This window comes from Cavia porcellus, unplaced genomic scaffold (assembly GCF_034190915.1).
Source record: "Cavia porcellus strain 051 isolate PalLab524CR breed Dunkin Hartley unplaced genomic scaffold, mCavPor4.1 scaffold_22, whole genome shotgun sequence".
NCBI lineage: Eukaryota > Metazoa > Chordata > Mammalia > Rodentia > Caviidae > Cavia > Cavia porcellus.
Window position 1 is genome coordinate 49,531,245 of NW_026947505.1, and position 26,424 is coordinate 49,557,668.

The 26,424-nt window shown below is 35.8% G+C and overlaps 1 protein-coding gene and 1 non-coding gene across 9 annotated transcripts in view; both read right to left on the reverse strand.

Annotated features, from left to right (window-relative positions):
* Snap91 (synaptosome associated protein 91) overlaps positions 1 to 26,424 on the reverse strand; it is a 110,864-nt gene that overhangs the window by 20,337 nt on the left and 64,103 nt on the right. For 3 of the 8 annotated variants that reach the window (XM_063233143.1, XM_063233142.1, XM_063233149.1), the window contains exons 11-21: positions 24,325 to 24,352; positions 21,062 to 21,171; positions 19,297 to 19,412; positions 13,698 to 13,760; positions 13,384 to 13,551; positions 7,471 to 7,578; positions 6,596 to 6,859; positions 6,282 to 6,359; positions 6,045 to 6,116; positions 5,557 to 5,640; positions 4,239 to 4,322 (exon numbers count right to left, since the gene is read on the reverse strand). In XM_063233143.1, the coding sequence (XP_063089213.1) occupies positions 4,239 to 4,322; positions 5,557 to 5,640; positions 6,045 to 6,116; positions 6,282 to 6,359; positions 6,596 to 6,859; positions 7,471 to 7,578; positions 13,384 to 13,551; positions 13,698 to 13,760; positions 19,297 to 19,412; positions 21,062 to 21,171; positions 24,325 to 24,352 (1,175 nt within the window). The remainder of the gene's footprint in view (positions 1 to 4,238; positions 4,323 to 5,556; positions 5,641 to 6,044; positions 6,117 to 6,281; positions 6,360 to 6,595; positions 6,860 to 7,470; positions 7,579 to 13,383; positions 13,552 to 13,697; positions 13,761 to 19,296; positions 19,413 to 21,061; positions 21,172 to 24,324; positions 24,353 to 26,424) is intronic. The other 5 variants (XM_063233146.1, XM_063233145.1, XM_063233144.1 and 2 more) reach the window with 4 other exon arrangements.
* On the reverse strand, positions 10,736 to 10,839 carry LOC111758353 (U6 spliceosomal RNA). The gene has a single exon (XR_002792540.1). It is a non-coding gene; the product is annotated as a U6 spliceosomal RNA (small nuclear RNA).

Sequence of the window (26,424 nt, forward strand, 5' to 3'; positions counted from 1 at the left end):
CCTATTTATTAAATGGATCTGAAATAGTATTTCTAGGAGTACTAGTAAGAGCATTTGTCAGATTGTTTCTTACATTCATATAGGATGACAATTAACTGGTCCTCTATAGACCTCTGATTTCAGTGAAGTTGTCTGCTTTTAATTTTGATCTGAACATTTTTGTATTTTAAATTTGATTCAAGAAATTCTAAGGTTCTGCTAAAAATCACCTGGGCAATATGGTTAAGAGAAAAAATGCCTACTATAAGGAGCCTCATAAGGCTAAATCTCTATTGTTCTTTGCCATTGGGATAAAAGATAGGATAGGACATACTCTACCTTTGTACAGATTTATGCTGTGGTACTGAAACAAGTATAAGAAATATTTTCATATAAGCAAAGCAGAGGGAAGAATGAGAAACCAACTCCCCAACTGTATTCAGTAATTTACTACTTCTTATATCAAGATATAGACTGAAATAACAGTTGCCTGTGGCAAGAAGATATCTCCATTTGTCTGTTAAATTATTCAAATTGTTTTCAAAGGAAACTAGACATTAACACCCACGTATATCTATTTACATCAACTATTAATCTACTCAAATACAAAACCAGAAATAAGGATGTTTATGAAATATACAACTTTCCCACCATTGAAAGAATCTCACGAAGATGCAGGGCAAGAAATGGAAAGTGCCCAGTAAATAAAACTCATGAAAATGACATTATAACTTGCATCGCTAGGTTTTTCCTCTTTTCTGCCCTATTTTAGTAAGATTTTAAAATGGACAGGTCAGTTGAATAACCTAAGCTTATTTCTGATGAAATATCTTAACTGTACTGTTTTGCATACTTCCCCAGGGCTCAGGTGTGGCCGCCAGGAGTGACAAAATCTTTCTGCCTTTCCCTAGATGTGCTACATTTCGTTTCCATCTCACTCCTACAACTGAGTCTCTCTGCTCAGGCACTGACCTGTGATCTGGAATTGGATGGGAATACATCCTTTGTCACAGGCTTTGCCTCTCTATTCCAGTTTCTACTATTTCGTGGACTTTTTTAAAAAAAGTACCGGAATTGAACTCAGACTTGTGTTTGCCAGGCAGGTGCTGTGCCACTGAGCTATAATCCAAGCCACCACGTTCTTTCAGAAATACAGTATTTCAGCTTCCAGCTCGAGGGCAGAGAGAGGCTACAATGCTTCAAGGGTAACAAAGCAGACAATGTGGCCTTGCAGCACTGGGAGTGGTCAACAGCAAGGCTTCTGTCTTGCAGGCTTCAGCCTCCCGCTTTTGTGTCCCTAAAGAGAGACATCATGTGTATTCTACCTTAATTGTAAGTTCAAAACAAAAACAGCCCTTTGACACTGCTATTTCTGTTGCCTATTATAATCTTACTGCTGGACACTGAAACTCCGAATTAAGCATATTGGTTTAGTAAAAATTTGAAAGTTTGTATGGTTGTTTTGAAACTGTTCTATAAAAACTAGGCAGGGAGAAAAGCCAGAGATGCACTGCCTCTTACATTTTAGTTTCCAAAGAATATAGCGTATCTCAGTAGGGCTCTGGTTCTTAATCGCTCAATAAAATACCAGTAGTCACTCACTGGGATGAAAGGACTTGGCTAACAAGAGTGCCATATTTGTTCAAGGAGTCTGGAAAGGATGGGAAAGATGCAAAAGTGCTATTGTCATTGGCAAAGACTTAAATAACTAGATTGAATTACTGATGGAAAGAAAGGTTAACAGCTGGATTTTCTATTTCCTCTACCTTTTTTTGGTCTTTGTTATGGTTGATACACTGTGTCAATTTGAGAAGTCTAGGAGCTTCACTAAGTAACTCACAGTTGTACATTCTAGGGTGTAGAGGACATGCCCTTAGCTCTAGGATGTCAACTTGAGAACTGTAGAAGCTTAATGAAGTGACTCAGCAGGGGACCAGGCTCCTCATTTTGTAAAGGTCCTGAGCCTGGGTAAGAGGAGAGCGTGGCATGGAGATGCTGTGAGTGCTCCACCCACCTGAGGGCTGGTAGCTTGCATACAACATAAGAGAGGAAAAGACTCTTGCTCCCCAGCCCTCTTTTGCACTGGTTGCCCTTGCTTTTTTCTACCACCATGAACGGTTGCTCCTCAGCCATGCCAGCCTACCTTGGAGCCAGCTGATATGGACTGAAATTTTTACAAACTGTGGGCTGAATAAACCTTTCTTTTCTTAATACTGGGTGTGGGGTATTTTGTCTCAGCAACAAGAGAAAACTAACTATAACACAAAACTGAAACGAGACATTACACTCTCCCAGACATTTCCCTTCTGGATGTCTTCCCAAAACAGTTCAAAAATATTGTGCTACAGTGATATATGTATACCCATAGTTACAGAAGTACAATTCATAAAAGTTAAATCTAACAAAAAATGAAAAAGACAAAAAAATGTAGTACTTATACACAACTGAGTACTAAAGAAAGATAAATCTTTTATTTTTCTTTTTGGTATTGGGAATCAAACTCAGGACCTTGTGCTTGCCAGGCAGGTGCTGTGCTCTGAGCTATATCCCTGGCCCCAAGAAAGGTGAATCTTTTATCTTTTATGAGTCTTTTATAGGAAAAGAGGCTTGCTCTCCCTCCCCTTTGGCTCTTGTTCTGCTGTCTTCTACCACCATGCCACTGGCTAGATAAACCTTTCCTTTCTTAACTTTGGCTATAGGTATTTTGTCCCAGCAACAAGAGAAAAGTAACCAAGACAGTCTTTTTGAGACAAGGTTTCACTATGCAGTTTTGGCTTTGAACTCACTTTGTAGTCCAGGTTGGCCCAGAACTCCCAGCAATCCTCCTGCTTCAGCCACCTGAGTTCTGGGATTACAGGTGTGTGCCACTACGCCTGGCTTATTCTACCTTCTTGAAGAAAAATTTGACTTCAAATCAAATGTTCTGCAACTCTGAAGGTTGACAAAGGTCTATTAGGATCTTCCATTACAAGCACAAGATTAGATGTTCCTTAGCTTGCTGTATTTGGTGTCACGGTTGATCACTGTATTACTTATACTCTATGAGCTATGGCTACATTTAAAAATTAGTACTAGTTACTTACACTACACAGGGCGACATGACTATCAGGGTATTTAGGGTGAGAAACTCTGGATCTTATGGCTTCCTTGTGTTGATGGAGTGCACACTGTCATTAGCCCTTTGTCAACCTTGGGATGGAACTGCAGCCCCTCGGGTGAACTGGGGGAAGGACATGAGAAAGCTGTATCTGAGTGCGGCTCCCGGGACCCCACTGCTGTACTTCCTATTATGCACCCTTCTAAGTTAAGATCAGGGAGGTACGTTACCGCATCTTTTGAGTTCCACTGAGTGTCTGAACCAAAAGTTACTATTGCAGTCTTACAACTGGTAATTTTTTACGTCTCTTATGAAGCACATCTTGCCTTGTTCTCAAGGAAGACTGACATTTGACTTTTGCTGTCTTTGAGTCTTTGGACTGCTCCCTTTCATTCTATCTACACTGTTTCAGCCACAAGTCATGATCCAATACAAATTGTGTCAACCTGTTGGCCCTGTGAAGCTTGGGACACCCCATGTATTTTCAGACAGAAAAATGATCAGCTTTTTTGACACAGATAGCAGCAGCTTCAATTCAACAGTAAAAATCATTAAGATTTTTTCCTATAGTTAGTCATGTATTTCTTTTTTGTTTTTTAACTTCTATTTTTAAAATTAATTTATTTTCTTTGGGTCATTTTCTTTATACTTCTTGTAGTATACAATGTTTACATTCCTTGTTTGGGATTGGTACATAATATATCTTAATTCCTTTTTTCATTCCTTTACCTTTCCTCTTATCTTTTGAGTCTGTTCTGCTTTGACAAAGATCTCGCTCCTTAATTCCTATTTTCTCTTTTATTTTGTTCTTTATTATACTTTAGATTTCTCATGAAAAAGAAACCATGCAATAGTTAAGCTTATCTATTTATTTCACTTAATATTATAGTCTCAAGGTGCTTCCATTATTCCTACAAATGACACAAGATTAGTATTTGAAAAGTACAGCATATTTTCCCACAAACTCTTTCAAAACAATGAGCACAGACATTAGAAGATTAAAATTGCTACACAGGTTCATATATAATGTCTTGTTCTTTAGTTTTGCATCTTGAAAGGAAAACAGAAAATGAAGTCTGTAATTTATAGTACTTGTTATGTCTGAAAATAAATACAAACTTAGTTTCGACTGAATACTATTTTATTTTAGTTAATTAATTACCAGCTAGTAGATCTGCCGATGCTGATGAACTAGAAGCAGCTTGGGGTGCAGGTTGGGGTTCAGAAGCACTACTTCCAAATGCATCTATTCATTATCCATTATGCAGCAAAAAATAAGACAGTGTAAACAGTAAGTACAGTAAGTAATTTAAGTGTTGTGCAGAGACATGCAAAGAGACGACGTTTCGTATGGTGAGCTTGTCTCCTATGCGTATGTGAAATGACTGAATGAAATGCATCATGCTCTATACAATTTATTCTCTTAAATGAGTTCTAAAATATTTAGGAATTAATACTTCTTTTTCAGATTAAATCTTTTTTCCCCTTTAAGAATAAATCTTTGGGCTAAATCATGTCATTTATCAAAACAGGATTAAACTTATAAAATTTTTACCAAAGGTAAAACAGAATCTTCCCATTTAGGACTCTCTTAAAATTTTAAAAACAATTAATGAACCTAATGGATCAATTACTGTTCTACTTGTACCTGTATATGGAGATTCAGTATTTGGGCACTTAGGACTCACTTTAACCCTCCAAGTGTCAGAAGCTGTAATATCTTTGTACTCGCATGTACTCATCTGACATATACCATGCTACTGAATAGTAAGTATTTAATGTGGGTACAACTTGCAAAGGATGGCATTTAAGCCCAAAGCCATACACAGCTGTGGGCATTCATGAAGTCATTTTATTTTTTCCTGTAAGTTTACTGCTAAAAGACAACTTTATGTATATTAACCAACTGAATGGTTTAAGAGTGAACTCAATACATCATGCTTTCAGATAATATAACAGGGAAGAAGAGAATACATTTAAATCAGGGAAACAGTTTTCAATTATCTGAAGGGTTTTAAAACTATTAAACTAATAAATTATAGAATAATGTATGAAATTTGGCATGTATGCTACCAGTTTTGACTAGCTTGTTTTCAATTGTGAATGACATAGTTTATGTTTATATTGCTTTTTAAGAACTCAACAATGTTGATTTAGTAAGTAGATCAGGATCAACAAAGCAGAATAGTATAAGGGAATTCCAATCAGGTAATTATATATTAGGATGAACAAAATGTTGAAAATACAAAGACTTCCTATGAAAAAATTAACTGGTTTTGTTAGGTCATCCACTAAAAATTATGGTGAACTGCGGAGGATGAAGATGATAGCAGAGATATGCAAAAGATCTTAAAAACAAGTTTACATGTAAGAGGTAATTTCATATAGTCAAAAGAAACAATGGTGAAATATAATGAAATGGAAGATCTAGAAACTATCCTTAAATACTCCTTAAATCTTGAAGGAAAAAGGATACGCACCCCCAAAGAGGTCTATCACACCCGAGGACTCCACCTTTGCTGGGGAGGCAGTGGTTGCCGGAGATGGTGCCGCAAATGCATCCACTGCAGTGAAGCACAGAACATGAAAAACTGTCACCCAGAGAAAGAAGAAAACTGGAGCCTTGGCACAGGGCATTTTGAGAAATTACGGTTGACTCCAGGCTAAAGGACTGTAGACAGTCTTAACAGCTGAGAAAACCAAGTGGATTTAAAATGTTCCAGAACAAAATAAAATTTGACTCCTCAAAGTCAGAGGTTTTATTGTGATGGTTTCTTTTTACTTTTTTACTTTATGTTTGAAATACTAACCCTCATCTGTGGGTGATGAGTCAAAGAGTAAGATTTCTTTTACAACATAATTTTACATTTAAAAGAACATACAATAAACCTGCAGCTTCTTGTGCCCTCCTGTCCATGCATGATCCCCATAAGACGACTCCAGAGACTGACCTTGGCAAAGCACTCACCGGATAAGAGGTCAGCGGTGAGAGAACTCTCAGGCACAGGAGAGGCCCCTTGTGGTGGAGAGGAGAAAGCATCTTCCGAAAGTGAAACAAACCAAAACCAAGCAGAAGTAAGTAGCAGAAAGCTGAAATCAAAGTCACAAATCTAACAAATGCATTATCACAGGTGAGTACAAACAGCTTAATCATGAAAGTATCTAAGAAAACTAAAACGGAAAAAAAGGGTTGCTGTGATTTTACCTGTACCAAACAGGTCTATGCTAGGAGCAGCATCTGGCTTAGGCGCTGCAGCAACTTCAGGAGCAGACTCAAATAAATCTAAGACCAAGAACACACACGCCTTTACTTCACTTGAAAATCAAGCCTGAAATGGCATCACTTCCCAGTTCTCAACTAGCTCTTTGAAGAATTCTGAATTAAGTAGCAAATGGTTTCCAAAGAACCATTTAATTATACAGCGAAATTCATGCAGTAAGAGCTATACATACATCTCAAGGACCACATAATTCAGTACATCAGACAGAAAGAGTTCAACAACGACAACAACAAATTACCACCAAAGATATCTAGAGCAGGAGGAGCAGTGGTGGCGGTGGCAGCGGCAGAGGTGGCGGTAGTGGTGGCGGCAGCGGCGGCAGCGGTAGTGGCAGCAGTGGCAGCTGCAGCAGCTGGCGCAGGAGAAGGAGCAGTGGCGGGAACTGGAGGGGCTGTACTAGCTGTAGGGGTAACTACAGGAACGCTGGTTTCGGGTGGCTTCATTGCAAAGAGGTCCAGCTCAGGTGCAGCCTCTGCACTACCTTCGGATGGGGCAAAGGGGTCTTTTGGAAAGCAAAGTGGAGACACATACGGCATCAGTAAAGAAGGAAAGCATCAAAATTACGGGTGAGACACAGCTTGCACACATACAGTATCTATATACTAGCTAGTCCTCGGGCTGCTTATATTCGACTACTCTCTATTTGCAGGGGCCAGCATTTGGGATGTCTTTCTAAATAATGTGTCATAGGAACCACAAGTTTAGAATCAGAAACAATTTGCAAAGCGCTGCAATATTAGCCTATAGTTTAGGATCAGATTGTCATCTCAAACCCTTATTTAATTTAGTTTGGTACCTTTGAAAGTTCATTAAAACGATGATATACTTGAACTCAATGTTGTAAGAGTACAATACAGCATTAGAAGGGATAAAACATTAAGAGAGCATACTTGCACTGACAAAAATTGTCAATCTTGAGCAATTGTCAATTTTGGTAAGTATGCACTTTATTGTCTTAATGTTTTAAATGCTGGAATTATTTATTCATTTATGATAAATGACAGTTTGTACTCAGAAGAAAAGAAAATAAGAAAAACATATGACCACATCTAACTACAAGGGTTTCACGACAGGACAGAAAAATGACAGACTGGCTCATGACCGTAAACCCACCGTTTCCTGAGCATGCATCAAGTGCTGCTGCTACGGGGGTGGGGGTAGCCGGTGCTGCGGCCCCTTCGGATGCTGCAGGGGCCTCCCCAGGAGAAGCTGCAAAGGCATCTTGGGTGCGGGTTTTAAAACAACAGAAATTAAAGGAACAAAAAGAGAAGAAAATATAGTAAAAGAACCAAGTTAAATTTTGAAGAAGGCTCCCTTATACAACATGAATTTCTTCAAATGCATTTTTATGGCCCACACACTGTTGGCAATCATGAAACAATTATTCTTTGTGCACCTTCATGTCAGATAACATGCAAGTAAGTGGTTGTGCTGATACTGTTGAGGCCTATTGGGATCCAATGAGATTCTCATTGTATAAGGGCTCTGAGAAGCATGTTTCATGTATCATCAGAAATTAATGGATGTGAAAATTAAAATATAAAAATAACTTCATTATTTAAGATATTAAACTTTCATGTACAGATAATACTTATTCATTACTATGAGACTCTGACTAGTGGCTTCTAGCAAACACCAATGTTTTTAATGCAAATAATATTAAACAAATGACGGCAATGTAAACAATTGTAGTTTAAAAATTTTTTGTAGTCTAGCACAGACAAAATTATGTTGTTACGATGAAAGTTCTAGTACATATTCATAAATGTTAAATTTTTACTATCCTTGAACAGCACCTTGGAATGCTGTATAAGACTTAAAAAAATATAACAAAACTAGGACATGATGCTATGTCTTTATTTCTACATAAATTTATTGTTTTCAAATATTATATTTTTCTGGTCATTTGAATAATGGTATTTTTCAAAGATTAAATATATAATTTCATGTTTTAAGACTACAAATCCATTATTTATAGAAGAAAGTTCACTAACATGTAGGCAGGCTCAATTTATAGATACCTACTTTCAAAATGGCTAGCAAATGGTTCTAATACATTTCTACCAGCAAACCATGTTAATTATGGTACAGTGTCCTGGAGTATAACTCAAACCTTCATTATTTCAAAAGTACTCAAGGAATCAAGCCATCATAAGTACGATGGACTTGAGAAGAAATCCTGGGAGAGTCTGACCAGCACCTACCTAGAACTTGTCACTTATTGCTAGACTTGCGCATACCAAATACCATCATTCACAAAATCTACTGATTTACCTTAGAATCTTATTCCTCAGTCATTAAAAAGAATTTGTCAAACATGTTTGGATGTCACGCAGTAATCCCTTTATGGAAATACAAATAGGACACTAGTTATTTATGTCTTGCAGATAATTTGTTCTGATTGCTTTTCTCAGCTACCCTGGGAGAAGCCTATGTGCTGAGCCTTGAAGTTGAGGCCAAATAGATCCAAGAGAATGAGAACTGCATCAAGGAACAGAGTAGGGCTCCTTCCACAGAGATTAGAGGACTTCCAGGGACATAAAAACCCTAAGAGGCAAGCAGAAGCACAGGAGGAAAGTGAAGAGGACACCTGGCGCACTGTCCATATTCTGCCATGAATCTGTTTTCTTTCTTTTCATCCCTCTACAACCTGGAACGAAGGCCAATAATATCAGGAAGAATAGGAACTAACAGTACACAAAATTTTTGGATTTTTAGTAAGTTTAATTCTTGGAATTATATTGTGATAGCTTCTATTATTTCTATTTTGTAGAGAAACGAACCAAAGTCTACAGATTTTAAGTGTTTTCATCACAAAAAAAAAAATGACTGAATCAACAACAAATGTTAATTGGCTTAATTTAACTACTTTAAAATCTACACAGATTAAAATATGTGAGATTTATGGGGCTGGGGATTTAGCTCAGCGGCATAAGCACCTGCCTGGCAAGTACAAAGTCTTGAGTTCAATCCCTGGTCCAAAAAACAACAACAAAAAAAGTAGAACATGATATATATATAAAATTAAAAATACATTTAAAAAGTCCAATGACTTGGCCAAGGTCATATAGCCAGCAAACAGCAGGGCTAAGATTTGGCCTGCACCTATCTGCCTAAGATTTAGCCACTATAATACACTGTTATGAACCATGCTGCTCTCTACTGAACTTTTCTCTCCTAAGATGATAAAGACGTTAGTGTTGGGGCAGAGGAGAGATTCAGAAAACAACCTCTTTCAGTTATACTGTATGTGTAAGTAGGTGAGGCCTGTATTTTTGGCTACTTCCTTGGGCAAGCGTGCTCCCTCCCCTCTCAAAAGCAACACATCTTTCAATGCTGTTCATGTTACTTAAGACTAAGTATTATGAACTTAACTCATCTACTTTGACAAAACTACTCTGAAAGGTGGGAGCCCCAGCTGCTCCAGACCCCAAATGTCTGAGTCTTCCCTGCCCAGGACAAGAGGGGTGAATGAGCTTCCAGATGATCCTACCCAGTCACTGTCTGAGTATAATCAAGCCAGGCACTGAGTGAGAACTGCCCTGCTGAGCCCAGCCAATGTCTCGAATTGTAAGAGAAAATAAAATCTTGATCCTAGTAAAACAAACGCACAGCTAAAAGCTTCTTTTAATATCTAATCTCTTCTCATTATCTTATGTACCTGGAAACTAAAGCTTTTTCCTGTCTACTTCTCTTTCCTTTGTTACTCATTTGCAGTTTGCATCTACACTTTTCCAATCTTCCTAACACTGCTCTTTTCAGGAAATGCATGTTTCTGCTGGTCTAAAATTAGGGGCCCAGGTCAGGCCTTCACCAGAAAGCTGACCTGACTGTTGCAGTCTTTTATATTTTTATTTTCCCTGTTAGCACTCTGACAGATTTTTCCTCTAAAAGCTTTAATACTGAGGCTATCTTTATCAAAACTGCCAGCAGCTACTGTTTCTCCAGTCTGAATCTCTCTCCCATTTACTCCACCACATTCACCACTCAGCAAAGGCTGCAACTGTGCTCAACAGCCTGAGTCACTATTCTGGCCCCCCAAATCCCAGATTATAAAGCTGTTACATGAGATCCAGCTGTAAGCACTTATATTTAAGTATTGCTTTTAAGGAAGGCTGACTGACTTAAGCCCATGAGTTGTATTTCTTGGTTTCCCAGCAGCTTGATTTCCTGCTTGTAAGTCAGTATTCTCACAAAGGTTTGTTCACAAATTGGCACAATTGATCAATAGGATACCCTGAGTGCAATGTTAAGGAACTGACATCAATTTGGCATTTTAGCACTTAGAAAAATGCCTTGTTGCTAGAAACCAGCATGCAATATAGTTTGTAGTTTGCAGGTATGAAAAGCGGGCTGCTTTTAAGGATTTTATGTTTTTTAAAATATAGAATGCTTCATAAATTTGCAGGCATCCTTGTGCAGTGACCATGTCAATTTTTTCTGTATCACTCTAGTTTTAGTATATTGTTGCTAAGGTAAGCACTGAATTTTTCCTTTACTGTTATCAATATCTATAAGCTTTGCTAAGTTTTTAAACACAACACTGCCTTATAATCCTGTTTATCTGAGTACAGAAAACAATTTGTTTCTTAAAAGTTCACCTTAAAAAAAAGTTCATTCTTTCTTTTCCTGTCTCTTATCTTTCCTTTCTTCTTTCTTTCCTCTTCTCCTTCCCTCTATCTTTTATTCATTTTATTTCATTTTATTTGATTTGATTGAACTCAGGGTCTCAGGAATGCTAGAAAGTGCTCTACCACTGAGCATCCCCCTCCTCGTATGTAATATATCTGAGAAGACATTTTTAATAACTTTAAAAGAACTACTTACACTGAAATGACTAAAACATTATGAATACTTCTGTTAAAGTAACAATTCACCTTTTTCCTTTGTAATTCACATACAACACTAAAAAACAAATAAAATTATAATATTTCATATTTGTGTATTTTTCTGAAATTGAATTCATTTACCTTATTTCCAAAGAAATCCCACTAGCTGCTGCAAACCTTATAAAGAACCTCAAGATAGCATGTTTTAACTTTGTGTAAGCAAACGTAGTAATACACATGTAATAAATTGGCCTCGTTAATCTGGAGTTCTACTACCTGCCCATTTTAGGGACAAGAAATACTTTAAAATGACCATACAGAATGGCCAAAGAAATGTAAGACTGGGTATTTATTTAAAGTCAAATCTCTAAGTGATTTCTTATAAATCAATTAAGGGCATGAAAGAAATTAGGAAAAAATTCACTGAAAAACACAGAGAACACCACATGCGACTCTTGAACGTAACGGGTAACTTTTATAGCTGCCAGAGGCCAGGCGACACTTCACAGCACTGCGCAGACCGAGGTGACAATCGCGGTGAAGTCTGCAGATGGACTAAAAGGGTAGCCATGAAACAGCAGAGGCAGCCCCCTTCTCTGGTATCAGGTCACCTGACTCTGCTGTAGTCCTTGGAACTTGTGTTTAAAGGTAAATTGTCATGAAAATATTTCCAAGTGTCCAGACTTTTCTGCTTGACAAATATAGCCAAAGGAGTAGTAAGTAAAAAATGAAAGGAGCATAATGGCTCAAAGAGTATTTCAAAGAAACATCTTGGGCTTTATTATTCTAGGGCATATGCTTGCTACGCAAGAAGAAACAGCTGATTGGTTTCTAAGAGGTAATCAGGCTCCGCAGAAGTGGAATGAAAATAAAAAACTGAAACAGCAAAATGTGTAGAAACATTTCAGTGCAAAATTGTTATGCAACTTCTCTGTATTTTCCATTTTCTTTGAGTTTTTTTTAACCCAAGCCTATGAGAAATTCCTTACACCCAACACCAATAATGAGGGCAAACAAATTACCATTGTAAGTTGAGGCTGAAACTTACTGAATAATGAGCTTTCAATTTTGGGCGAGTCTGTTTAATAAATACTGCTGGGTCTGCAATCCTTTCTCCTCTGCTTTTTTTAAGAACCAGGTTTCTCCTTACAGGAATGGCAATACAGCAAAGTGCCAGAAAATTCCTTTTGGGAAACAGTGATGACAATGCTGTGTCTAGCTGATCCCTGTCTCCCTCACACACTGAGGCAGAATGCCATCTGCCAGCGTGTGAGTGGATGTTCCCTGGAGAATGTATATGTTCTGCTAGAGCCTGCCAAATCTCTCCTCCACTGCCTGTCGTTTGCTCCCAATTTCTTTACTATATTCTCTGAATGCCCTGGAAAAGACATTATATGGTAATAAGAAACACAAAACTATAACGAATATAACACCACTTGGTGCATGCATTTTATATGCACGCTTTTCTAGGTTTGCACACCAACTACACTCAAAGAGGATTATATAAATAAACTGGCTTTAGATGGTTGTTCAGGTTGAGGCATATTATAGGATATTTTAATGGGTTCCAACTTACATCTGCCTGAAAAGCAAATTTCTAGACAATCATTTCAAAGACTGACAAACCTGTTCAATCAGCATGTCAAGTGCTGTTTCAGATACTCTTTGAAAGCTCCAAAGTAAAGAACAATGTTCCAAGTTTTTACAAACACACAACAAATTTAAAAAGTGCATGAAGGAGACCCAAATTGTCTATAGAGACCTCCAAATCTGAACTACTCTGAGATGTTTTGCCTTAAGTGTTAAGTGATTATTTAGGCTTGGACTGCCCTTTCATTTCTCTAAGTTGTCTCTGGGCTAGTTCTAATCAGTTTAAAAAGCCAAATCTGTGTATGTCAGAGGCGTATGTACCCCTCCTGTAGCACTACTGCACAGTAAGAAAGTGACAGGGCAAGAGATCGGGCAACAACCCAATTCTTAACGTAAGAATAATTGGGTTTCAAGTATGACAACCTTAAAACACCAAAATTAAATGGAACGATGATGAGTTTAGCAAAGACAAACATATATGAATGGACATAGGAAAGGTATTCAAACATTTTGCCGTCCTATTATATAATGTAAAAATATTTAACTGCCATGTAATTTTAGTTGCTCTGAAAGGGAAACTTAAAGCGCAGTGAAGTGACTAACTAACCTCCAAAGAGATCCACGTCAGCAGTGACAGCAGTCACAGTCGTGGTGGTTGAGGCAGAAGCTGAAGCAGTTGCAATTTCAGCGGTTGTAGTAGGAGGGCTAGGTTCTGGAGCAAACGGATCTGTGATCTGTGCTTCAGAAGGAACAGAGGAAAGTGCAGCCAAAGAATCTGTATGTCCCCAGAGAGGGAGCGCAAACGGGAGAGAAGAAAAAGAAGGAAGAAAGGATACACCAGACTCCAGCAAGTCACAACAGGACAGTTATGGAGGTACAGAAGTCTCCAAAAAGAGGAGTTCAAAAATGATCTGTACTCACCCTCTCCCAGAAGGTCTACTGAAGTCCAACATGTGGCAGCATATGAAGGAATAAGAGCTAAAGCTGAAACATTTGATCACACCAAAGTCACGCAGAGTGATGCACAGAACAAAGACATTTCAGCTCTATGCGCCTCTCCAGACCATTCATTATCTTAGAACATTCAAGCCGGACAGGACCGCAGGGATCCTCTAGATCCAGCTTCTAATTTTGCCGACGAGAATACAGAGGACAAAGGAGGTCCAGAGACTTACCTGAAATGCAGCCTAACAGCGGTGACAGACTCTGTTTCCCATCAGAATTACCATCTGGCTTTTTCTGAATTTAACATACTAAAAATGTCAATTCTAAAAAAAGGGAAGTTAGCTGAACTTTTTTGATCTTTTCCTTTTACTTTTTCTTTTCTTTCTTTCTTTTTTTGGTACTGGGAATTGAACTAAGGACCTTGTGCTTGCCAGGCAGGTGCTTATTTGCTGAGCTATCTCAGCCTCTCATCCTTCTTTTTTGATACATCATTAAACCTAGAATGCCAGAGAATAAATGGTTTTATCATAGCTGTAGAGTACCAAATGCATTCAAAGAACTGAATGCAAGGTGAGGGATCAGAAAAGGCAGCTCTACACTAAACAGTTTTTTTCAAAACTTTCAGATTTTCAGGTATTTTTAACTTGATATATACCCTTGACACTTATAAACATATGACAATATACAGAAATTATTTTTAAGATGTATGTGAGAGAGATTAGAGGGCATTGAAACTTTTCAAAGTTTCTGAGGTCTGGCTGCCATTCCGAGGTTGGTATTTTCTTAGCTCAACAATGGAATCATAGTTAACCTTCGGACTAGACACCTAAGAAAAGTGCTTTTTAACTATGGAATGATTTCATGTTAAGCACTTGAGGTGTCCCAAGGCATTCTCCTGTGCTCAATCATGTAATGTGTGATACATTTCTGGACTCACACTAAAATTCATAAATACTATAGGACATCTATTTTAATTATGAATTTTTAAACTTTTATTTGAATTTACCAGGGAGTTAATTTCTAGGGTCTTAAAAAACCATATGAAAACTCAGAAAACTAAGATTCATAGAAGAAATTTACAAAACTGAGAAACATTTGGTATTGAAAACAATAGCATTCATCTTTTTATATGAAAATACAGTCTCTGAGTCAACATAGGCTTTTAAAAAATCTCTGTCCTGCTACCTGCTAGACATATATTTTAAAATTTAAAAACTAAAATACAACGCATAATCCCAATCAATGTTATCTGAAGCACTCTGCAAATACATTAAGATAATGAAGATTCACATATTTTATAATATTACTAAACAGCTGTAGCTCACACAGTATTTGACATTAGAAACAACTTTGAAATTTTAGACTATATGCCTAATAAATGGCAGGCAAGGGGAAAACAACAAGTCCTGAGCTGACTTGAGGGCAGGGTATTTTCTGCTGTTAGATGGTCAGTCTGAAATCCTGAGACATAGTTCTTTAGGTGATTCCTCAAATCAATAGTTCCTAGCTCAATACAACTGCCATCACACAGGCACACATTTAAAAAATATCACTGAGAAATCAAGGAGGGTCAGAAAAAGCCAGCTAGATTCCATCTCTCTTCTGGCATCAGTGGGCCTCTCACTAGCCCTGCCTCCATCAATGCTGATTCAATCTGCAGTATGACTCAGAGGAGAGCGATGAGCCATATAATTTAACAGCTTCCAGACCTGTCATTGACTAAGACAGCAAGTGGGCAGTTTATTTCACATGTTTGGTAAGTGGTAGAGAAGAAGATGTGCACAAGAAGGAGCAGTAAAATCTATAAATAAGTATATTTTAAAAAGACGTACCAAAGATTAAAGTATTAGGTCTTTGGTTTTGGCTGGTGTTTTTGTTTATTTAGATGAAGGATGTTGAGGCTGCCTGTGGTGATATGATAGAAGATAGTACATTTCTTCTGTAACATTTTAAGAAAATGTACAGTGACTAAGTATATTAATAGACAATTAATACCAGACTTTTTCCCCATTTCTGGAAATCACAAATTACAGTCTGAAACTTTCTAAATGAAATGTAATTTGTATTACTAATTCTCTGTTTTAGCCAAATTTTTATCTAATATAAAAGGAAGTCCTTATATAAGTTCAGTTGTTATATATAATTGTAATCATCATTTTAAAGGATTAAACTATACACAAATTACAGCAAATTAAGTTGAATATCATCAGAAATATTTTTCACCAGAGAAATTGTTAGAAAATGTTTATTATAACCTAGAGAAAGTTACAATTAACAGAGAAAACTATAATCTTCAGTGAGATATAGTCAGATTTTTTTTCTTTTTTGTACCAGGAATTTAACTCAGGACCGTGCACTTGCCAGGCAAGTGCTTATGCTGCTAAGCTGTGTCACTGGCCCCATAGTCAAATTTTTTAAGGTTCTATGGAAAGCAAATTTGTAAATATATCTAAAATATTAATATCTGGGACATTATCTAAGGCTTGATAATGATAGCTAAATATAGTAATAGATAATATTTAAATCAAGTTAAATTTTCCATTTAAGAGTGTGAATTTCAATGCCTATGTAAGTCTCCCAGTGTGTGAGTGATATACATCATATAGTAATCCTCATGCATGTATATGAACACAGCCTATGGCTACGTACCAGATTTTAACATGGCAAGAAAATGAGCCACAAAAGTACTTGTACTGTATCTAACAACCCACATGAAAAATATGAGTCAAATGATGACATAATATTAATTAGCATTCAAATAAATATTGGCAGCAATCCAGTATTTCTCAAAAAGTAGAACTTTCACTTCAAACATTTGTAAAAAGAAATTGTTTTCCCACTTTTAAAATACAGACATGCAATAAATGCACTTGTTTATGCTCCTGAATCATATATTTGTTATAAAGAAAGTAAAACTCTTCCTACTATGGAGACAAATGGAGAGATGTAGAAAATTTTCTGTATTCTTTTAGACAAATGTCTGTACAAATGTTAAATCTCATATGCATCATTTAAATTTTGCTTAGAAATTAGAGAATTTATTTATTAGTATTTCTCCATAAGAAATTCCTAGTGGTATGAAATGCTGCAGTTCTGCACGGATGCTGAGACAGAAATGCTGTCTAACGGTTAAATGGTGCCGCGTGCCAAGGCTTCTAGCAGGCTACGGTGCCTTTGTATCGTCTATGAAAACGTGCTCCCTCTAGTGGATAAAATTAAAACAACACTTTATTTGGAGACTTGTAATGAACTATTAGCAAATTGAAATAATAAAACTTTAAAAGATAAAGCTCGGGACGAAAACATGAGCATAAGAATATCTTTGTGAAATCTCCTCAGAAGTACTTTTCTACTACCAATTGAAATTTAATAACAAACTTTAAAGATAACTTCACTTTAAAAATTGATAGTTGTAGGTCTAGTAGTTCAACATTCCAATACAGGAAGAGATTTAAATAATTAAAATGGAAATAGTCCAAAATTTAAAATATTCACATTTATACTTAGCAACTTTATTTCTGAACTGGTTATCTTTTTTTTTTTTACCCCCAGCCCCCTGAACTGGTTATCATATTGATTAAAAAACTGAGAAATGAGGCCAAAGGATTATAGGGTTTACTGTTGATGACATGCGATTTAATAAACCCACCCTTCATTTGATATTGCTTTAACTGTTAATTAAGAACTTTGATTAAGTTATAGTTTTTTTGATTAGTGATGCTCATCATTTCTTTTTTTAAGAAAAGATAACCACAAGGTCATGGTTTTTATTACCTTGTGGCATGTTCAAGCTCCGTGTATAATTTTTATTGTTTAGATCTAGAATGTCTCCCAATAGCCTGATGTGTTCAGAGGTGGTGCTTTGGAAGGTGCCTGGATTATGTGAAGTCATGTCTGAATATGCTGTGCAGATACGGAAAAGGAGGAAGGGGTGGTTCTCTGGGGGGCATGACCGAGAGTTCCCTGGGTTCTTCTGCTGTCTGCTTCCTAGTTGCTGGGGTTGAACTGTTTCCCTCCAGCACGCCAACGTGGACTGAATACTCTAAAAATCATAAGCCAAAGTAAACTTTTCCTTTAAATTATGGGTGTTAGGTATTTTGTCCTAGGAATGAGAAAGTGACTGAGACACTAAACTGGCTATATCAACATTTCTTTTCAAGTGCCTGTAAATACTCGGTTCCTTAAAATACTCTGAATCAGCTGTATCAGCTTACTGGTTTCCTCTTACTGGGTTACTAAATCTTTTACTAGTGTTGCTTCTATAGTTATACAAAGGGTGATCAAAATATACAGTGGATGTTTAAACTTTAAGAAACAGTAAACTTTACAGTAAAAGATACAATTGTCAAGAATATGGGGTAAGTGTGCTTCAAGTGAGGAGTATTTTGAGGGAGAATAACAGCAATGCGTCTTTCACTATAATAAAGTTTATTATTTAAAAATTTATCATAGTGTGTTGTATCGTAAACTTTTTGAAAACTTTATTGATAAGTTTGATCCAAGAGTACAGTATTAAAAATAACTGTGCAATTTTGAGAATCATGCATAAATTTTCTTCATTTTTATCAGTATTTGATATTTTTAATCAAGTATTTTTATTTTATTTATTTATTTTTTGGTACCAGAGATGGAACTCAGGACCTTGCACTTGCCAGGCAGGTGCTTGTGCCGCTGAGCTAAATCCCTAGTTCCAAATCAAATATTTTTAAAAGTTTAATTTCTCTTCATGAATCAAACAAGAATTCAGTGCTAAAATGTGACTCCTCTCAATCTGTGTAGTTAAAATCTTTTCTGACACAAACAAACTAAAATAGATTTCAACAGCATGAAATCAAATACAGTATGAATGTAACAGCTGAACTGGTCTGCCAACTCGTCAGCACCACCTAGGGGAGTAGAAAGCACACTTCTCGGTGTTTCTGGTGGGTCATATAGGCTTGACCTTGGCTATCATTTCTGTTACATGCCCGTTTCCTCTCTGGCAAGACCCTTCTTTTCTGCTTCCTGACTGCATGCATCGTGCAGGTTTCCTGTGACACACTCTTCTGCCACGGAGCCTGCTGACCACGGACCTGGTCCTCTAAAACTATCAGCAAAAATAAACTCTTTCTCCTTTATGCTGTGTGTGGCCATTTGATCTCAGTGATGCACAGCTGATTAACAATGAATAAATAAAACCAATTCAGGCCTACAGGAATCCAGAAACTCTACCTAGCCAAATCGATTTAGAAATACTGCCTCAAGGAAATTCATAAATTCATGGGAATACTCCATCCTCTAAAGCCTGAATCTCTAGAGAGCAGCAAATATAAATAATTAGAACTTTAGACTGGCAAAAATGCATTCTTCATTTCAGCTTTCAAATAGAACTATATGAGTACTTGAACACTGAATCTACATTAGCGGTACTGTCTCTGTCTCTTTCTTAATGTACTTCAATCAGAGGATGTCATTCTTAGCATTGTGCCTTCGAGCTTCTGACACCACTGTGTCCAACTAGGAGATAAATCTAATAATTGTAGCTTGAGCGAAAGCAAGCACTTAACAGAGAAATAACCCGTTTAGTTCCACTCACCTCCCCACGCGGTGGCTCCTCCAGCAGATGGAGGGTGTGCTGGTGCCGCAGCCGCTGCAGCCTCTCCGGAGAAGTCTGGCTGGAGGTCCAGGAGATCACTTGATGGCTTAGCAGCACTGACAGGGAAATATAACTTTACAATCAGATTTTGGTATTTTATAATGCAAAGTTGCTTTACAATAATGATATACGTTAAAAAATTTAAAAATTGGGATATTTTATATCCAACAAAAATATTCTGGAAAGTATAGCATTAGTATCACGTATTAAGGGTCAGAAAACTACTTTTTAAAGGAATAGATGGTATGTATTTTAGACTTTGAGGGAGAGGTGGTGTTTTGCTGTATGAAGACTTAACTAAAAATTACTTTTAATTTTTGTTCTTAGCTTTTCAAATTATCCACAAGTTTCAAGTGAAGTCTAAGTTTGCTAATTCAAAGTGTGGCTTCCAAACTAGCAATAGTCTCAGATCTTGTTAGAAATGCAAAGACCTCAGGATATATCTAATATATCAGAATCATCATTTTAAAAAGAACCTGATGATTCACTGGCACACTCAAATTTGAGGAACACTGGTTTGAAGATTAGCAGGCCAAGAATCAAGCCATCAGGGTCCCATACTCCCCAACCATCTTCAAAAACAACAGTCCTATCTTTGCCTTTAAAATATTTTGTTTAACATATTAGGTTTCCAAGTAATAGTTTTCATGAAAGGATTCTGTTATTTTCAAAAAATATTTCAAAACCCCTGAAAGCATTAGCCAGTTTTGATTTTCAGTGCTTAAAAACAAGTCAATTAAGTAACAGACCAAAAACGCATTTGTTAGTGGATGGTTAATCAGAGGCTCTGCGTATAGCTCAGAGTTAGAGCACTGTTAGAGGACTTGCCTAGCACACATGAGGCCCTGGGTTTGATTTGCAATACTGAAAAAACAAAAACAAAAATGAAAAAGGTTTTAAAAAGCAGTTTATCTTACTACAGAAAGAACTTGGTTTTATTAAGATTGTTATTCTAAAAAGCAAAATCAAGCAAGTAGATTATACACAATTAACAAGTGTATAACCTCTGAATTTATTGCTTTCTTCAAAAGTCAAGTCTCCAAATACAGGGCATTCATAACAGGGTCATGGACACTACAAAAGGAGACTAAAATTCTATCAAGGCAAAAAAAAAATCCAGAAATGACCCAGAATTACTATTTGAAAAGGCTCATATGTGTCAGCAATCATTTTATGCCGCTCTGAGGCTTCACAGAATGCACAGTCACCCCTTCCTTTCTCATTACTGTTCTGACAAATGGGTCCTATACAATCTGATTAGGAATACCCCAAAGGCCTCTTCCTACCACCAGAGCTTGATTCCTTGTATGCACCAACTGACTGGCCTACCATTACAAGTTTGTTACAGCTTTTAAAGCAGCTAAAATATATTTATCTTTCTTACAAAAAGAAATTAATTCTAATAGATATTTTCCATACGAGCAATTTTAAAAGAACCTGAAATGTACACACTTTTTCCACTTCCTTTCTCAAATGTGTAAGCAACAAAATGTTTTCTATAGCTTTGATCTAATGATTAAAGCAACACAGGCCTATATAGGCCTAAGTAACTGTAAGAGTGTAAAAGAACTTACTCTGTGACAAAAACAAGGCAAACCATCACATGTCTAAGATTACCTTATATTTGGTGAAGTCATTTGGGTAAAGTACATAAAAATCTAATCACAGTGTTAATAAACAGCTCAGGACACACTCACTTACTCACCTGACAGGGACGGCTGCGGATGCCGCTGCAAGTAAGTCAACAGGTGGGGATGTGTCGATAGCTTTAGCTGGTGTAGAATTAGGAGATGTAACAGTTGTAGCTGGAGAAGACTGAAAGTAAAGATGTATAATGCACTACAGTCAAATAGGAATCCACAGGACAGGGAGCAAAAGGACTTTCACTTTGTAGACCCATGACATTCCCAGGTATCTTTTTGAAACTCCTCATGGGCAAAAAACAAAAAGAAATGAAAATCAAAACGAACAAAACAATCTCAAGAAAATTTGAAATTGAGAATTTTAATAAAATAATCACAAATAAAATATTGCTGATATTTTAAACTTCACTTACATAAAATTTTTATATTTGTCCTAACACTGCAAATGACCCCTGTTCATATATTTAAAATCAAAGCTAAATGTATATTTTAAAAATAAAATCATTGGGAAAGAGTATACTAGATGCCACAATTTCAAATGCTATCAGCTGTAATAATAACTGCTATAAAACCAAAGTCACTCTTTTTCCATTGCGTCCTAAACACACTTTATGTGGAGTAGTAAAAGGACTTCCACTTGGGCTCAGATAACTTAACACCTGGATGTTTAACTCAACGAACAGCTCACAGGTGGCAGAGAACAAATAAGCAAATTCAGTCAATGGCAGCCTGAGGGAATTGGGACTACATTCTATGAGTAATATGAAATAAAAAAATTTAAAAAGTGAAAATCTAAACCTGTTTCCTTGTTTTTTATAGAAGAGTTTACAGTCAACTAATACACTGAAAACTAAAAATTTTGGTGGAGTAACTGTCCTAATTAATTGTATCCAGTGTAGTTCATTTTCCATATATTCATACAAGCACGATTAATGGATTATTTCAAAATCAACTATTGATTCTTAGCTTTGTAAGTGGAAATGAGACATAACAGCAAGTAAATACATGAAGATCAAGACCAAACACAGAGTTATAACTCTGCCAAAACTTGAGCATCTAGTTTCAAACAGACCAAATATTAAGGTAATTAAAAAAGAGTACAAAAAAGAATGAGTAAGATAAATTTTTAGGAAATTTCATACTTAAAATAGTTTTTGCTTACTATCCATCTAATAATAGAAGTATTAAAGAAGAAAAAGCTCAATAGATGTAAAACTTCTAAACACTTAGCTCAAGAGCCTTAAACAAATGAGCAGCACAAATATTACTGCCCTGAAAATTTAAATCTTTCTATTCAATAAATTTCCAAATAGGATACAAAAGATCATCAAAAGAACAGAAAAAACCTAAACTGTATTTTGTCCATTGTGCACAGTGACAGCTTCCATACAAAATTTTTTCTTTGTAAGCAATACTTGCAAATAAGCTTAGAAAAAACAATGTTTATGAAGCAACATTAAGAATATCATGACTTACTCTGTTCAACATTTTTTCATTTTTATTTAAAAAAAGCAAAAAAATATGGAAGAAAGAAAACACTTAGGATAAGATATTTCAAGTGTATGAATAAGGACTTGGGCTAAAAGATGAATCTTTTTTGAAACTGTTTACAAAAGAACTACAGCGAAGGTTATTCTAGTACCTTAGAATAAACAATACCAATCGTTAGGGAAAAAAATCATGAATACAAATAAATACTATCAATATAAATGCAGAAGTGACTAAAGTCCCTTGAAAGTGCCTTGCAGCAATAATCTGGGAGATATGAGAGCTAGAACAATAAAACCCAAATAATCCTATTATTACAAAAAGACACCAGCAAAATTTTATTTGGCCAAAATGTTGAAAAAGACTACCCCAATGGACATCACAATTTTACCTCACTCTACTTAGAAGTCATCTTGGAATTTTTCACACAGACACTGGCCTTCTATCAAAACTCAGAAAGCTTTTTACTTGTTTAATTTGTTTTACGTCCTAAGGGAATTGTAGGCAGCCAGGCATTGGCACAATGCATGGTGTCACAATTATCAGCATAATCAAATTGATATCCTAGAATGCCTATAATAGCAATCATACAATGGAAATTTGTCAGAGGAAAGAGCATATCACTGACAGTTTTGCTTGAAAAATAAAATGGCAAATGTGAATTATAGATCCAAGGAAGTAAACATTCATTGCCTATAACATTAATCCTACCCTTCAATGTGCTAAAAAAGAGATGGGGAGGTGAAGGGGTTATTAAAAGTATTCTAGTTAACTGTTGGACGGCATGCTTGTGGACAGATACCTAATTACAGTATTTTTAATCACAAAAACACTCAAAATGATTTGCATTATTTATCTCATAGGGCTGTGATCGGCAATGTGCGAAAAGGGTGTGTAACTAGAAAACATTACATTGATACTTTGTTTTTACTTGTAAGATAAACACATGAAAATCTCTCCTACTTTAAAAACACTATGTTCCAATACAGGACTAAATTACACACAGTATGTTACAAAGACCTGAGAATTTAATATAAGGGAATATATATGCACCAAATACCTACAGTGAAGGTAAACATACGTCGTAAGCATGAACTAAAATAATAACAACAATAAAATAACAATAATGAAAATGGGGAAAGGGGATCTAGAGACAGAGGAAGGAGGTGGGGAGAAGGAAAATAAAAAAGTTACATACATGTACCTATTCCCTGAGATGAATGTAAACTTTATGTACTGCAAACGTGTACTAATAAAAATTTAAAAACAACATACCTTTCTCAAAAAATTTTAAATCATAAGATCTGCTATTCCACTCCTAGGTATGTACCAAGAGAAATGAAAGTGGGGACTCAAACAAATACTTTAATACTCATGTTCCCGGCAGCACTATTCATCTTACCCCAAATGTGGGAGGAACTCAAGTGTTTATCCATTCTGATGGATAAACGAATGGATAAACAAATTGTGATACGTATATTCCAACCTTAAAGAGGAAGGAAATTTTGGCATATGCTACAACAGCTGAAACTTGAAGACATATTAAGATAAACTGGTCATCGAAGGACAGACACTGTGAATCTACTCATATCATATCATATGAAGGATATAGAGTAATCAAATTTATAGACACAGGAAGTAGAATGAAATCTCCAGGGCCTGGAGAGGTAAAGGAAAGGGAAATTGTTTAATGACTTTCATTTCTGAAAGGTGAAAAAGGTCTAGAAATGCATGGTGGAGATAGTCACATGACAATATAAATATACTTGATGCCACTGAGGTAAACATTTAAAGACGGTAAAATTTAAAGATGGTAAGAAACAAAAACCAAACTTACCTTACTTAATGGAGAGGGAGCACCAGATCTAAAAGGCAACATTAAGAAAATTAAAAATGAATATACACAAATACATTTGTAGAACATTGAAGCTAGATACCATTTATTGAGTATTTATAGTTAAAAAAATGGGAAAGTTATTAAACACTTTAATATGCATTTTCCTCAACTATTCCACCCTCTCCCAATGTTAATTTCTAGTATTAGACATTTTAAATTCAAAATTATTTTCTATCTAGCGACGTTTTATTTGATCACTATTGTCCAATTTTCAGCTTTTAAAAATTTGCCACGTTAGGAAAAAAATCATGATATGTAGAAATTTAAAACGTCTCTGATTTATAATTTTAAGAGGTCAGAAAACTCACAAAGTTTAATGCATATCATTGTTTATTTTAATCGTAATTAGAAGGAAGAACCTCAGGAGAAAAAAAATCCTTATGGGCCCTGTGTCTGAGATATGAATCATGTCTGGATTCACACTTGTGAAGTTTGTCTGTTTTTAATTTCACCACTGTAATAAAACTCTATGAAAAATATTGCCATTATCCTGTTATGACTAGTGGGATCTTGAAAAAGAACAGTAACTTACATGCTTGTTTCTAAGGGAAAGAGGGAACATTAAGGGACCATTGTGTATAATTTCTACCAAATAATCAAGAAACAACTGCCCAAATAGCTCAGAAGATAACAGTCTGAGTTGGTAGAAAAATGAATAAAACAAAGATAAAAATAAATTTCACTAAGAAGCTATATTCAGGGTCTTACTGAATAGAAAGAATGATTTTCTATTCATTTACAGGGGAAAATATCACACATAGTAATGGCAAAACAATATTAGCAGAAAGTAAGTTGAATTTTCTGCAATATTATAAAGTTTCACCAACTTATATGCAAGATTAATATGTTTTTATATATTTATCTATCATTTGTCATTTCAAAAGCTCTAGAAGTAATGAGATGTACAGTTTTCTCTGTCTGAAAAGTTACTTATAGATCTAAAAATCTAGTATAACTTGAGGTTGAAAATTCGTTAAGGAGCTTGGTTAATATCTTTAATCATTGTTCCTTTATATAGAAAAAATTTTAAATAAAAAGAGAAATTTAAATAAAAATCCAAGAACATAATGACCTGTACTCTTCAAGACACAAAATAAATCACTTGACATGGTTACTTTCTAAGATTAAATTTAAATGAATTCTTGTCCCAAGGAAATTTCATGAACCAATTCTTTGTGATACTCATACAATAAGAAATATTAATACATAAAAGAGAATTGAAAATAAGCAAGATTTTTTGAACTGTGCTTCCCAGGCAATACATAAAACTGATAACCTATCTTTTCCTCATAACAAACATTACAGAGTTGCTACGTGCTATTAAAGAATAGCATACTTAAAAACCAAGTATGAAAAATTACAATTAGCTGAAGAATCAGCATGCCAAAATCCTACCAGAACAGTATGATTAAGTGGTACTTGTAGTTATTCCATGGATTAGACAAATGAAAATCTTTTACTCTCTGTTACATTATCATCTTACCACATTATAATTTAATTGTTTAATTATCTGTCTTCATCACTAGGTTCTAAGTTCTAGAAAACAAGGAACTCATCCCACTATTTTATATCCTTTGCAGCCAGGATTTTCTATGTTATTTGAAATTTTAAATGAGAATTATATTCATGTATCTGTTTTATAATAAATAAATTACCCAGAAGATATAAAATTACTTTCGGTGTAATCAAGCTATCATGATGGTAAGCTACTCCCAAGAACCAGATCTGGCATTTCTGACATAATTTAATAAAAAAAGATGAGAACCAAAGGTTCATGAGACAGCTTTAAAAAGCATCGTTAGACAATTATTAAATTATGAGAGCTTCCTAGGCATAGTGACATTAATATAGTAGCTCTCCCAAGTGTCACAGTCTTTACTGGCAGATTTAGAACTCTGTTCCAAGTCTGTGTGCTGCATACAACTTGTGCTTGCTTTGCCCCACTGAAAACACAGATGAACCCAGAACAATCCTGTTCTCTTACACACCACATAGACTGCTGTGTCTCACAAATTCTTTGCTTTGTTTTCCATCTTACTG